The 12,828-nt window shown below is 43.1% G+C and overlaps 1 protein-coding gene and 1 pseudogene across 2 annotated transcripts in view; both read right to left on the reverse strand.

Moving 5' to 3' along the window:
• CCNC (cyclin C) overlaps nucleotides 1–12,828 on the reverse strand; it is a 49,924-nt gene that overhangs the window by 10,329 nt on the left and 26,767 nt on the right. For both annotated transcript variants that reach the window (XM_073626988.1, XM_073626989.1), the window contains exons 3-6: nucleotides 12,016–12,100; nucleotides 7,830–7,899; nucleotides 7,386–7,437; nucleotides 5,565–5,620 (exon numbers count right to left, since the gene is read on the reverse strand). In XM_073626988.1, the coding sequence (XP_073483089.1) occupies nucleotides 5,565–5,620; nucleotides 7,386–7,437; nucleotides 7,830–7,899; nucleotides 12,016–12,100 (263 nt within the window). The remainder of the gene's footprint in view (nucleotides 1–5,564; nucleotides 5,621–7,385; nucleotides 7,438–7,829; nucleotides 7,900–12,015; nucleotides 12,101–12,828) is intronic.
• On the reverse strand, nucleotides 1,841–1,959 carry LOC141141650 (5S ribosomal RNA; annotated as a pseudogene).

Consider the following 12,828-nt stretch of genomic DNA (forward strand, 5'->3'; position numbering starts at 1 on the left):
GAGCCATAGTAATTACTATGGGGGATGTCCCAGAGCAATACCAACTGAGGGGAGGGAGACACAACCAAAGTAGGGCACCATGAGATCAGAGGATTTATACTGCTGCCTGCAGTACACTGCGCCCAAAGGCGACATCCTCATATCTTTTTACATCCACCAGATAGAATCCAGTAAATGTATGGATTGAAGACCAAGTTGCGGCCTCGCAGAATTGAGCCATGGAGGCTTGGTGATGCACTGCCCACAAAGCACTAACAGCCCTAGAGGAGTGCGCTTTGATTTGAGAGGGTAGAACTACCCTCTTTAAACCATAAGCTTGAACAATTACTTGTCAAATCCATTTTAGAAATAGTAGATTTCGATGCTGCCTGTCCTCTTTTAGGACCTTCAGGCAACACGAACAAAACGTTTTCCAAACCTGAGCAGTTGCCTTTAAGTAGACTTTGACTGCTCTCACCACATCAAGAGAATGTAGTGATTTTTCTTCCATAAAACAGGGTTCTGGAAAAATGAAGGTAGAACAATATCCTGGTTTAGATAAAAACCTGAAAAACCTGATTAAAAATAGTTTCCTTGTCAAAAAAGGACCAAGGGAATACGTCGTATCGGCCCAAAAAAAGGCTTTTGTAATGCCGACAAAACTAAATTCAAGTCCCAAGGGTTCAGGGGTTACCTAACCGGAGATTAAGCCATGTTACCCTCTGAATAAAGTTACGAGCCAAAGAATGCGAAGCAAGTGGTCGTTGAAATAATACCGATAAGGCTGAGACCTGTCCTTAGGAAGCACTCAAGGCCAGCCTTATTTCTCACCCCATCTGCAGAAAGTCAAGGATTCTAACTTTGACCCATTTCCTGGGGTCCAACTCCTGGTTTCACACCAGGAGACATATGTTTCCCAGACTCCATAATATTGAATTATGGAGGCCGGCTCCCTTGCATTAACCAAGGTAGAAACTACTGAACATGACAGCCCACGCTTATTCAGAGTGTGGGTCTCAATAGCCAGACCGTTAAATTTAGCATTTGTAAGGTAGGATGGAACACCGGAGGTCTGGTCGTGATGGTAGGGTCCATGGGTCCCCTACTGCCAACTTTACGATTTCTGCATAACAGATTTCCTGGGCCCCGCTGGGGGCCACAAGAATCAACGACTTCCCTTCCTGCTTGCTCCTGCGAAGAAGTCGTGGACGCAGGCAGAATAGGAGGGAATCCATATATCAGTGAGAACCAATTCCACGGGAATAGCAAGGCATCTGTTCTGCATGCTAGCGGATCCTTTGTTCTTGACACAAAGTTGTTGATTTCTTTGTTGAACCTGGACGCAAACAGATCTATGTCTGAGATCCCCCATTTTTGACAGGAAGATATCGGGGTGAAGTAACCATTCTCCCGGGAACAACTGCTGGTGACTCAAGTAGTCCGCCTGCCAATTTTCTAATCCTAGAATTAAGACTTCTGATAGGCAAAGTACATTGTTTTCTGCCCAAGATAGGATATGATTCACCTTTCTCTGGCCCGCACAACTTCTTGTGTCCTCTTGGTGATTAATATAGGCCATTGCTGTGGCATTGTCAGATTGAATCCTGGCAGGACAATACCGTAAACTGAACGTCCAGGCCCTCAGGACCAAGAGATCTGCCTGAATTTCTAAAATGTTAATGGACAAGGCCATTTCTGATCTGGGCCACTTCTCTTGGACAGTTGCCTCTTCCAGGACTGTTCCCCAACCTAAACAAAAAGGTTGGCATATGTTGTTACCACTTCCCAGGTAACTGAAGGAGGGGTTTTCCCCTTTGTAGATTTTTGGATATTAACCATAAACTGAGGCTCCGGCGCACTCCGCCTACAGCACCTGGTATTTCCAGGTGGTCTCTCATCCAGGTACTAACCAGGCCTGACCCTGCTCAGCCTCCAAGATCAGACGAGATCGGGCGCTATCAGGGTGATATGGCCATAGGCTTTGGAGTCAGACACATTGGGAATGTAGAGCTTGAACCCGTTGTTCCAAGCCGATAGGATACTGTTTTGCAGCAGTCTCGCATGAAACTGAGCATAAGGAATGGCCTCGAATGAAGCCACGATCTTTCCCAACAACCTCATGCAAAGTTGAATAGAAGAAATTCATCTTGCTTTGACCACCTAAATCAGTTCCTTTATGGCGCTGATCTTTGCCTGGGGGTAAGAATACCCTTTTTCTGGGTGAACCTATGATCGGACCCAAGTATTTTAGCCTTCTTCATGGTTTTGAAGAAGATTTCTCCTAGGTTGAGAATCCGACCTAGATATTCCAGGTAGTTGAATGTGGTGACCATAATTTGGTCTAAGCGGGCTACCGGCGGTCTATCAAGAACAGATCAACTAGGTAAACCATAATTGTTATACCTTGGGGCCTTAATCTGGCTAGAAGAGGGGCCAGAACCTTTGTAAACACTCAAGGTGCAGTAGCTGGATCGGAAAGCAGAGCTACACACTGAAAATGAAGATTTTCCACCTTGAAAAGTAGATATTACTAGTGAGCGAGGAAACAGGCATATGGAGGTATGCATCTTTGATGTCGATTGACTCCAGAAGTTCTCCTCATTGTAGTATGGAAATAACTGATTTGGATTGACTCCATACGAAAAAAAAGAGTGGTTATATTCAGGAATTGAATTTAGATTTTTGAGATCCAGAATGTTCATTCGGATTTGGCACCGTGAAAAAAAAGAGGTTTGAATTAAACCCCAACCTCTGTTCTTACATGGGGACCCCATGATCACTTTTTTATTTTTCTCTGGATCCTTAGAAATGTTTGATTTGAGAAAACGAGGAGACGGGAACTCTTGGAACTCCAGTTTGTACCCTGGAGCTATTGAGGACGTCTCCCATTCGTCTCGACACTCTTCCTGCCAGATCATTGAGAACTGCAGAAGAATTCCCCCTATTCGATTGAACCTGATGGTGGAAGCCGTCGTGACTGCCTGGAGGCTGATGCCTCTGGTACAGGAGAAGGAGCTTTAAAACGAAAATACATTTACTCTTTTTGTTAAATGGCAAAAGGGGTGCTTTCCACTAGAATTTCTTTGGATGTATTGTCCAAAACATCCCCTAATAGCTGTTTCACCGCAAAAAGGAAGCCTAGCCAGGAGCTTCTTACAAGGCGTTTAGCGAAGGGCGCAAGGCGTGAAGGATAGAATCTCTCATAGCAACTATTGCAAACATAAAGCTGCCTCCTGGGCCTGCTGAGCAGGATAACCTTGAACACCTGTTTAAACTGGTCTCTCAATGATTAAGCAATTACTGTCAGCGCAGGCTGAGGCACTCAATCTGCCAGAGAAAAAAAAGTGTTTTTTTATTTCCAATAGGAATTCCACCTTTTTATCCGTTGGATCCCTAAGCATTTGAGCACTGTCTGCCGGACAAGTCAAACTTATTTACAAAGCTATAGCAGCGTTAATTGCTAGTATATCCTACTTAGTGAATTTCCTCCACCATAGGATAGAGTGTGAAAACTTTTTAGGAGGGAAAATAATGCTTATCTGGGTGATCCTCTCAGATACAAAAAAGCATTGCCAGCAATGAATGGACAGGAAAAGGCATGCACAGCTTGAGGAGGCTTTAGCGAACCCAAACACTCAGTTAAGGGTACATAAATGTGGAGCGATCATTCAGCAAGAATTTGCACCATCAATCTTAAGATTGGAACAGATGATTCACCCGCAATTGACCTCTCAGAAGAGGAGTCATCAGCCTCACCACGGTCCCCCGAGGGAATCCGTCTTCACCTGCCCCTAGTTTCTCAGTTTTTTTTTTTTTTTTTTCTTTTTAAATTATCATAAAATAAACAGGGGCTGCAGTGTTAAAAACAGTTGCAGACATTTCATGGCCCTGATGCTCACTCTGACCAGCCACCCCCTTCTCAGGGGAGGATGCCATTTGTAGAGATGAGTAGGCTTTCCAGAGCTTGAGGGAGACCCTTTTAGCTCTTTTTTAGGGGTGTGTCAATCACCCCTTCTGACCATAGCCCGATGCACAAAGCAGAGGTACTAACAGAAATCATCGCATCCACTGCTTGAGCAATAGTCCAACTACTGCTGCTGCTATTAATGATCAGCCTGATGCAAATAGGAAATGCCTGTATCACCAAAACCTCTTTCATGCTCTTCTTTGCTCTTATGCCTCTCCGACAATTTTACAGCCAGCCTAAATGGAGTTGTTCTTTTTTTTTCATAAACACACTCCCGCGTTCGAGGATGCCAACGCTGCGCTAAGCCCCGCCCCCACCGTTACATCGCGCCCCCCCTCCTTTCTTTTTCAAAATGAGTTTTCCCGCGCAAGCACGGGCCTCCGATCCGTCGAGATCGGCTGAGTGAGGGAGGGATGGGGTGGAGGAGACCTGGAAGCCGCCGCTGTATAGGGACGGTGAAAGAAAACGCCATTGCTGATTGTTTTTAGTTCTCACTTATACTCAGCCTCCTGAAAAGGGGAAGAGTTCAGCTCAGGTGGGGGTGTCTGGAGGAAGCAAAACCCCCCAAACTTACCAAAGGTCTGCCTGCTAGCCGGAGGAAAAAAGTCTGCTGCTTCTGTGACACAGCGTGATCTCTGAACAAAGCATGAGAAGGTACGTGCTCCATACAGCCCCCAGTGGTGACACTTAGGCATGAAAACATTTACTTTAAAGGAGACATTTCATAAGAAAATTTAAAAATTCCTTAGAAACACTCCATTTACCTTTCCCGCCGCAAGGTTTTCTGTGGTAAAACCAACAGAGCCAATCTTTACCCTTCACGGTGGGTTCCGTTAACAAACCTTCAGGAACCAGGGACCCTCGGGGAACCCACAATTCTGGACCTGTAAAAAGCACCCCTCCAGTAAAACTTTATGGCCTTAATAACAAAAGTACTGGATCCCGGGGTCCATCTCTCTAAAAAGACAAGTGTTACAGGCAAAACCTTGTTTCTTCCGATACGAGGCCCGGGTATCATTCAATTCGGCCTAAAAGACACTTTGAATGGATCTGGCTGCATAGCTAGCCCCAGCAAGGATTGCTCCAGAGGAGCTCAGCACAGCACATCTTCACTCATGACCAACACCTTAGACACTGGCGAAAGTTATATAGGGAGGCAACTTCCTGTTTAGGGTGTGCCAGTGTCCAGCACCTGAATGTGGACTATAACCCACATAGTAATTACTATGGCTCTGTGTCCCGTGATGTACGATTAAAGGAATATAACGTACCTGCCTGTATGCAGTTATCTGTAGAAAGTACACTGAGCTGTGCATGTGCAGCTCAGTTTACTTTCTGACACAGTGCCTGTGTGCTGGGATGACTTCTCTCCCGCGCATGCGCAGGAGTGACATCATCCCGCACCAGCCAACCAAATTGGCTGAAGACTAACACCCAGAAGAAGCTAAGGAGAACTGTTGAAGCAGAGGTAAGTGTACTGGGTCTTTAGTTCTGCTTTGAGTGACACAAACTGAGGGGATCCAGTGTGGCAATTGGAAAAAGCTAGTGTGATGGCTAGGACCCCATTTGGTATTTAGAACAGATAGAAAAAAAAAATATGTTGGCAGCATCTACTTACATGGTTCATCCTATAAGGAAACTCCTTTGGGAATGCATAAGAAAACCTAGTTTTTACTGTAAAAAAAAAAAAAAAAAAAATTCAGCAACTATGGTCACCCATTATATCAGACTGCAACCCACTATCATCTGCACAAACACAAACGTGCTCTTAAAGAAAAAATCTCTCACACATGTTAAAGTGGGGTTCCACCCAGGGGGGCCGTCAAAAAAAAAAAAAAATTAAAAGTCAGCAGCTACTAATACTGCAGCTGCTGACTTTTAATTGGACACTTACCTGTCCCTGGGTCCAGCGATGCGGGGGAGCGAAGCCTCGCTCGTCCCCCCCCTCCGCTCGTCGGCGCCGGCATTTCAACTGTGGGCGCCGGGCTGTGGCTTCACAGCCTGGCACCCACTGCGCATGCGCGAGCGGCGCTGCGCGCCGTGATTGGCCGCTCAATCACCTGGGACCTGTAATGGGTCCCAGATGATTGGCAGGAGGGAGGGAACAGAGTGGAGCCCTTCCTGTGCCGAGGCGGAAGTGATGTCACCAGCCCAGGCAAAGGAAGAGGCAGACTACGAGGGACCACCTAGCAACAAGCATTTAGAGGTAAGTAAAAAAAAAAAAAAAAAAATATCCAAATTTTTTTTGTTTTTTTTTTTTGAATTTTTCAGGTATGTTTGTTTTTTTGGGTGGAACCCCACTTTAATATCAAACAGGTATAAAAGTGATCCAGCCTGCCAGAAACTACTGTACGCAGGATTGAACTATTAAAAGTGGAGCTGTATCCTCAGCTGTCCTGACCCATAATGCTTTTATTTACATTTTTATATAGATTATTAATATGCCTTTTTTTTGTAAATAGATTGCGGCCTAGGTTTGTGTTCTTTTGGCAAGATAAAAATTTGAACAAAAAGGGGCTGATTTTTAAAGGAATAAAGACTGTTCACTCAGAAAAGTATATGGCTACTGAGCTTAATAATACTGTAAATAGGGTGAACCTGATCATTTTTAAATCACTTTTCAGTCATCTTCTAAAAATAACAGGATGTGCGCTTCATATTATATACCAAGTTCCGATAACGTTAAGTTGGCGAAATTAACAATCTATTCCTTTAGTTTAGTAAATCAATCCCACTGCCTGTGAAATTAGTTCTACTGAGATGTACACGTAATAAAAAGTTAAATGGCCTTTACATGTAAAAATCGATTAATTAAAACTGAAAATTGCCCAAATATAAGAGACATTTGTATTCTTTAGACCCCTTTCACACTGGGGCGGTTTTCAAGCGGTATTGCGCTAAAAATACCGCCTGCAAACCGCCCCTAAACAGCCTCCGCTGTTTGTTCAGTGTGAAAGCCCGAGGGCTTTCACACTGAAGCGGTGTGCTGGCAGGACGGTGAAAAAAGTCCTGCAAACCGCTTCTTTGGAGTGGTGAAGGAGCGGTGTATTCACCGCTCCTGCCCATTGAAATCAATGGGACAGCGCGGCTATACCGCGGCAATACTGTGGCTATAGCCGCGCTGTACGAGGGATTTTAACCCTTTTTCGGCCGCCAGCGGGGGTTAAAACCGCACCGCTAGCGGCCGAATACCGCTGCAAGAACGACGGTACAGCAGCGCTAAAAATAGCGCTGTTGTACCGACGACGCCCCCATCGCCCCAGTGTGAAAGGGGCCTAAATGAATATTGGTGTGCTTTTATTTCTTCCAGATCTGTAAAGTAATCCAACTTTGTGCATGAACTTCCTATAATGCAGACTAGTCACTCGTCTCATCTCTCCCCCCCCCCGTTGTTCAAATTCAATTTTTCTTGTTCTAAGTAAAAGAAACAAATACTTACATACAGAAGTAGCAGCAGAGATTAACCTTGTATTCGATACAACACCAAACTCCTAGAAGGCAGAATCATTATGTTTAATGCTAAATTTAAAAAAGGTGTATTAATAAGAACAGCCCCTCTATACTGCCCCAAAAAATGATAGGCACAGTAAGCATATTCACAGTAATTTAATTACTATTATGGTATGTTTTATTTAATGTTCAACTACAAAAGCTACATGAAAAATTCTATGTTGCTTTCCCTATTTTAGCACTACTATTAACCATTAATGGATGATCCTAGACTGTGGATTATATATTATGTATTTTAAGTAATTAAAGTGAACCCGTGGATGGTTCCCAAAATGGTTCCACATTCTGCATGCGCATATCTTTAGATGATATTTACTGTGTATCTGTTCTACTAATCAAAAACCATGTGTTTTTCTTACAATTTCCTCCTTACCTCTACTTTGGATGCCAAAAACACACATGTTGGTGCCATTAACACAGGGTCTATACTTTTCAGTGAATACCTAATAAAGAGAAAAAAAAAACTCAAAACATGCAATTTGTAACAAACTAGTATATCAATCTCTAAGCAAACTGTACATTATTCAGTTGCATTATGGGCATACATTCCAGAGATAAATCAAGAATTCTACCCCTTTACAAAACACTTGTTCGACCTCATCTTTAAAGCGGTGTTCCGCCCCGCAAAAAAAAAAAATAAAAGCCAGCAGCTACATATACTGCAGCTGCTGGCTTTTAACAATAGGACACTTACCTGTCCTTGAGTCCAGCAATGTCGGCACCGCAGCTAATGTTTCCATCAGCTGTTGGGTGCTGCTGCTGGCCATTGCGGGTAAGGGTACCCGGCAGTGTAGCCTTACGGCTTCACGCCGGGAACCCTACTGCGCATGCGCGAGACCCTGAACATCTCTCCTACTGGCCCGGCGACAGGGAGAGGAGGAGGGTGCCCCGGGGTCATGTCATGGGCCGCGGCCCGGACTCCCAGAAGTGGGAACAGGATAGCTGTCTAAGACAGCTATCCTGTCCCCCCAAAAGGTGCCAATTGTGACACCGGAGGGGGGGAGGAATCAAATGAGCGGAAGTTCCACTTTTGGGTGGAACTCCGCTTAAATATGCAGTTCAGTTTTGGTCAACAGTCTTTAGGAAAGATGTTGAATTAGAAAGGAGTTCAGCAAATGGCAACAAAACTAAGAGGGATGGAGGACCTCAGCTTTGAAGATTGATTACATAAATTACAGCTATTCACTCTGGAGAAGAGGTGCTTAAGAGGCGATATGATTACAATAAACAAGTTTATCAAAGCTGACATCAGTAACTGTAAAACTGTTTACTCTAAGATCCCTGAAGAGGACGCGCAGCCACAATGTAGGGTTACAAGAATGAAGATTTAACCTTCGATTGTAGAAAGGGTTCTTTACTGTTAGAACAGTATGTGGAACTCCCTCACCAGGAAGTGGTACTAGCTGACAGCATAAACAACTTTTTGATGTCTCTCTTAAGAAGCAGAACATACAGGGCTATGGGATATGTTAAAGATTAAAAAATCACACACACACAAAGCTCTTATTTTTTAAGCCCTATAAACTAATGTACGTAAACATGTTTTTCTATTAGATTCTGTTAAAGTCAACACAGCTGAAAACTAAAGATCAAGCCACCAGCCCATATACTATAAAAACATAAAAGCAGCACAAATGTGATGTTAAAGAGAACTCGACCTGCTCTAAAGTATTTGTAAGGTAACAAAAGTGCTGTGTCCAAGTAGCGATGTTACACCCTATACACACCATTGGATTTTCTGCAGATTTTTGTCTTCAGATTTAACAAACCCATGTAGTGCAAGGGCCTGCCTGATTGCATACAAATTGAAACTCTTAAGGTTTGACCAAACATTGTATGGTTTTGGTAAATCTGAAGACAAAAATCTGCAGAAAATCTAATAGTGTGTATGGGGCTTTAGTCTTCAAAACTATCCTTAGGTCACCCTCTTAGATATTTGGCTGTACATGGTACCTTGACTGCTACCCAAGTCAAGATTAAAGGAGAAGGTTAGCTTTTACAAAAAATAATAAATGCACATCTTTTTGAAGGTAAAAAAAAAAAAAAAGAGTGCATTTATGATTTTTTTTTTTTTTTACTCTGCAGCCTTTAAGGCATTGCACCTGGATCCTGCAGATCTTCAGTACACTGTCTGCCCATACCTTTGATACGCTGGCAGGAAGATCAATGGACTACGAGGATGCTCACCACTGCCCTTGCAGTTCATTGAGGACTACAAGCCCATGGTAGATGTAGTTCATTTATTCACAGAACTCTGTTTTTAAATTCTGACAGCGGGTGCGGGCAATAGATCCCCGCGCGCGGTCACAGGGAGGGGGGAAGAGGGGGCAGGAGCTGGAACATGTTTACATGTTCCACCCGTAATTTCGTTCCAAAAGTGAACTTATTCTTTAAAGTGATTGTAAAGGATCATTTTTTATTTTTTTAAAATAACAAACATATCATACTTACCTCCACTGTGCAGCTCGTTTTGCACAGAGTGGCCCCGAACCTCGTCTTCTGGGGTCCCCCGGCGGCTCTCGCGGCTCCTCCCCGCATCAGATAACCCCTTAGGAAAAGCGCTCTCCCGAGGGGGTTACCTTGCAGGCGTGCTCCCGAGTCCAGCATTTGCATCCACAGATACGAATGCTGAAATCAGCCCCACCCCCCGCGGCATTGGATTTGACTGACAGCAGCAGGAGCCAATGGTAGCTCTACTATCAATCTATCCAATCAAGAGCCGGGCCCCCTGTGGAGAGAGGGATAAGCGCGTCCCCACCGAGAAGATGAAGGGGCTCTGGTAAGTAAAATGGAGGGGCTAGGGAGCCGGTGACTGCCAGGTGTTTTTTCACCTTAATGCAAAGGATGCATTAAAATGAAAAAACGCGAAGGTTTACAACCCCTTTACGGTTCACCCCCAACCTTTCAATCAGCATACAGTAGGGGCTCTGGCATATGGCAGCTGAATGATAAGGGTGTGACTTAATATCAGGAATGGGTGGGGGAGAACAAGGTCAGAAATAGAGGCCCCATGTATAGTATAGCCACAGTCTAGGAACCAGGAGACTGCACAAGGACACAAGGATCAATTTGATGACCAACACACACAAAGTACTTTCAGGCACTGCAAGGTGCCATCACTTTAGCACTGTGGTTACTTTATGGACTGGGTTTAGTTCACTTTAACGCTAAAGTTAGGTGTTATCACCTACAAATTTCCTGCAATCGGCATAGATCTCACTGGGTTTTCACATAAAGCTCACCCGCGATTGACTGCCCTATTTTCAGAAAGCGCTCTACATACATATGTACATATATGTGTGTTTAAACAAACCTGTACCAGTAACCTACTTAAAGAGAAGGGAAGGCGAATGGCTAACGTAAGCTTAAAAGTGCCACATCCAGTATTCAAGACAAAAACAAAAGGGTTCCCCCAAGTGGACTTTTAAGGCACCTGATAGTATCTTATGTCAAAATAAACAAGAGTATACAAAGTAATATAATAACAAACACATTTTATTAATTATTAAACAAGAATAAAAATAAAACGAAATATTGGATTTGTCTGAACAATCGGTTTCTATCACCATGCAAAAGGGTATATGAAGAGACCTCCTTACACCCAACGCATTTCGGGATACAGTTTAATCCTTCTTCAGGGGTGCAAAAGAAAGGGAGGGATTCCCTCCCTCCCTAGAGGAAAAAAAAAAAAAAAAAATCACAGATCGCCACCATTACTAGTAAAAAAAAATATATAATAAAAATTCCATAAATCTAACTCCATTTTGTAGATGCTATAACTTTTGCTCAAACCAATCAATATACACTTATTGCGATTTTTTTTTTTACCAAAAATATGTAGAAGAAAACATATTGGCCTAAACTGAGGAAAAAATTTTTTTTTTTTTTTTTTTTAAATTGGGGATATTTATTATAGCAAAAAACTAAAAGAAGTGATCAAATACCACCAAAAGCAAGCTCTATTTGTGGGGGGGGGAAAAAAGACGTCAATTTTGTTTGGGTACAGCGTAGCACGAACTCGCAATTGTCAGTTAAAGCGAGGCAGTGCCGTATCGCAAAAAAAGGCCTGGTCATCGAGCAGCCAAATCTTCCAGTGCTGAAGAGGTTAAGGGCCAATTCACACCACATGCATCAAAAACGTATGGAAAGTAGGGTATATGGTTTTCAATGGCATAGTTCACACCAGTGCTTGCAGTTCCAGTATGTTCCAGTTCCAGAAAAAAAGTAGAACATGCTGCATTTTTCCTGCACTGGACTGTACTGGAATACTGTAAAATGCATAAAAAATGCACGGGAATGCACCGGATTGCACCAAAAACGCACTGCAACACACTTATCCTTATTTAAGGTTAAGAAAAAAGAGGGGGAAAAAAAGCACTGGACTGCATCAAAAACGATTCGCACGCATCAAAAACGCGCATGCAGAAAAGCACCTGGAACCCATCCGGACTGCGTTTCTATGGTGTGAACTGGCCCTAAAGCAGATGGACAGCAGATAAGCAAGAGATAAGACACAGAACAGCAGTGCAAGTGAGAAACAACAATGCCTTAGAACTTACCTTGCATAGAATCTTTTAAAATAAACAGTGGCAGTAGCTATAACTTGTTGTCTTAATTTAAGGTGTTCCCCCAAAGCTTGGATAACTGCAAAAAAAAAAAAAAAAAAAAAAAGGCAATATAAGTAATTTGCTAAAAAGGTATGTTAGTCATGTAAAACAAGCGCATGAAATGCCTGAGTTATAGGCAATGTCATCTTGCTCCAGTAGTCAGCTTCTCCTTATCTGCATTCTCTCACAACTCTTTGCTTCACCCCAACTGATAAAAAATACCTATCAGTTCTGATTGAGGAACACGTGACCTGCTCCCGTGTCCTACAGCCAATCGCAAGTTCTGAACACCGTCACATGACCAGGAAAGAAACATCACCAGTCTCCGACACAGCTGAAATTAGCGCCAGCTGCAGAGAAGCAAGGAGCTGAAAGGGAGAGCAGTTATAGTGCGAATACGGGTATAAGGGGATGCCCTTTCCAGAGACGCTGGCACTTTGCCCTGCATGGGCAAGGCAACAATGTCTCTCTAATGGGAAACTATAGTCTTATATTTTTTTTTTTTTTTTAAATCAGAAAAGAAAATTTATTTTTTTTTTTTTGACTTTCACATTACATAATATATGACAGTTGATGTACTACAATATCATGGGAATATGGAACATACATCTTCAACAACACATCATCGGGTATTACCGGATATCAATGACCTTAAGAGTGCGTTTTCATATTACATTGTCATAGTCATATATATCAAAAAAAAAAAGAAAAAAAAAAAGAGCGCAAAGAGAAGAATATAGATGGGTAAAAACAGAAACAAAGAGA

Source organism: Aquarana catesbeiana, linkage group LG04, assembly GCF_042186555.1.
Source record: "Aquarana catesbeiana isolate 2022-GZ linkage group LG04, ASM4218655v1, whole genome shotgun sequence".
NCBI classification, from domain to species: domain Eukaryota; kingdom Metazoa; phylum Chordata; class Amphibia; order Anura; family Ranidae; genus Aquarana; species Aquarana catesbeiana.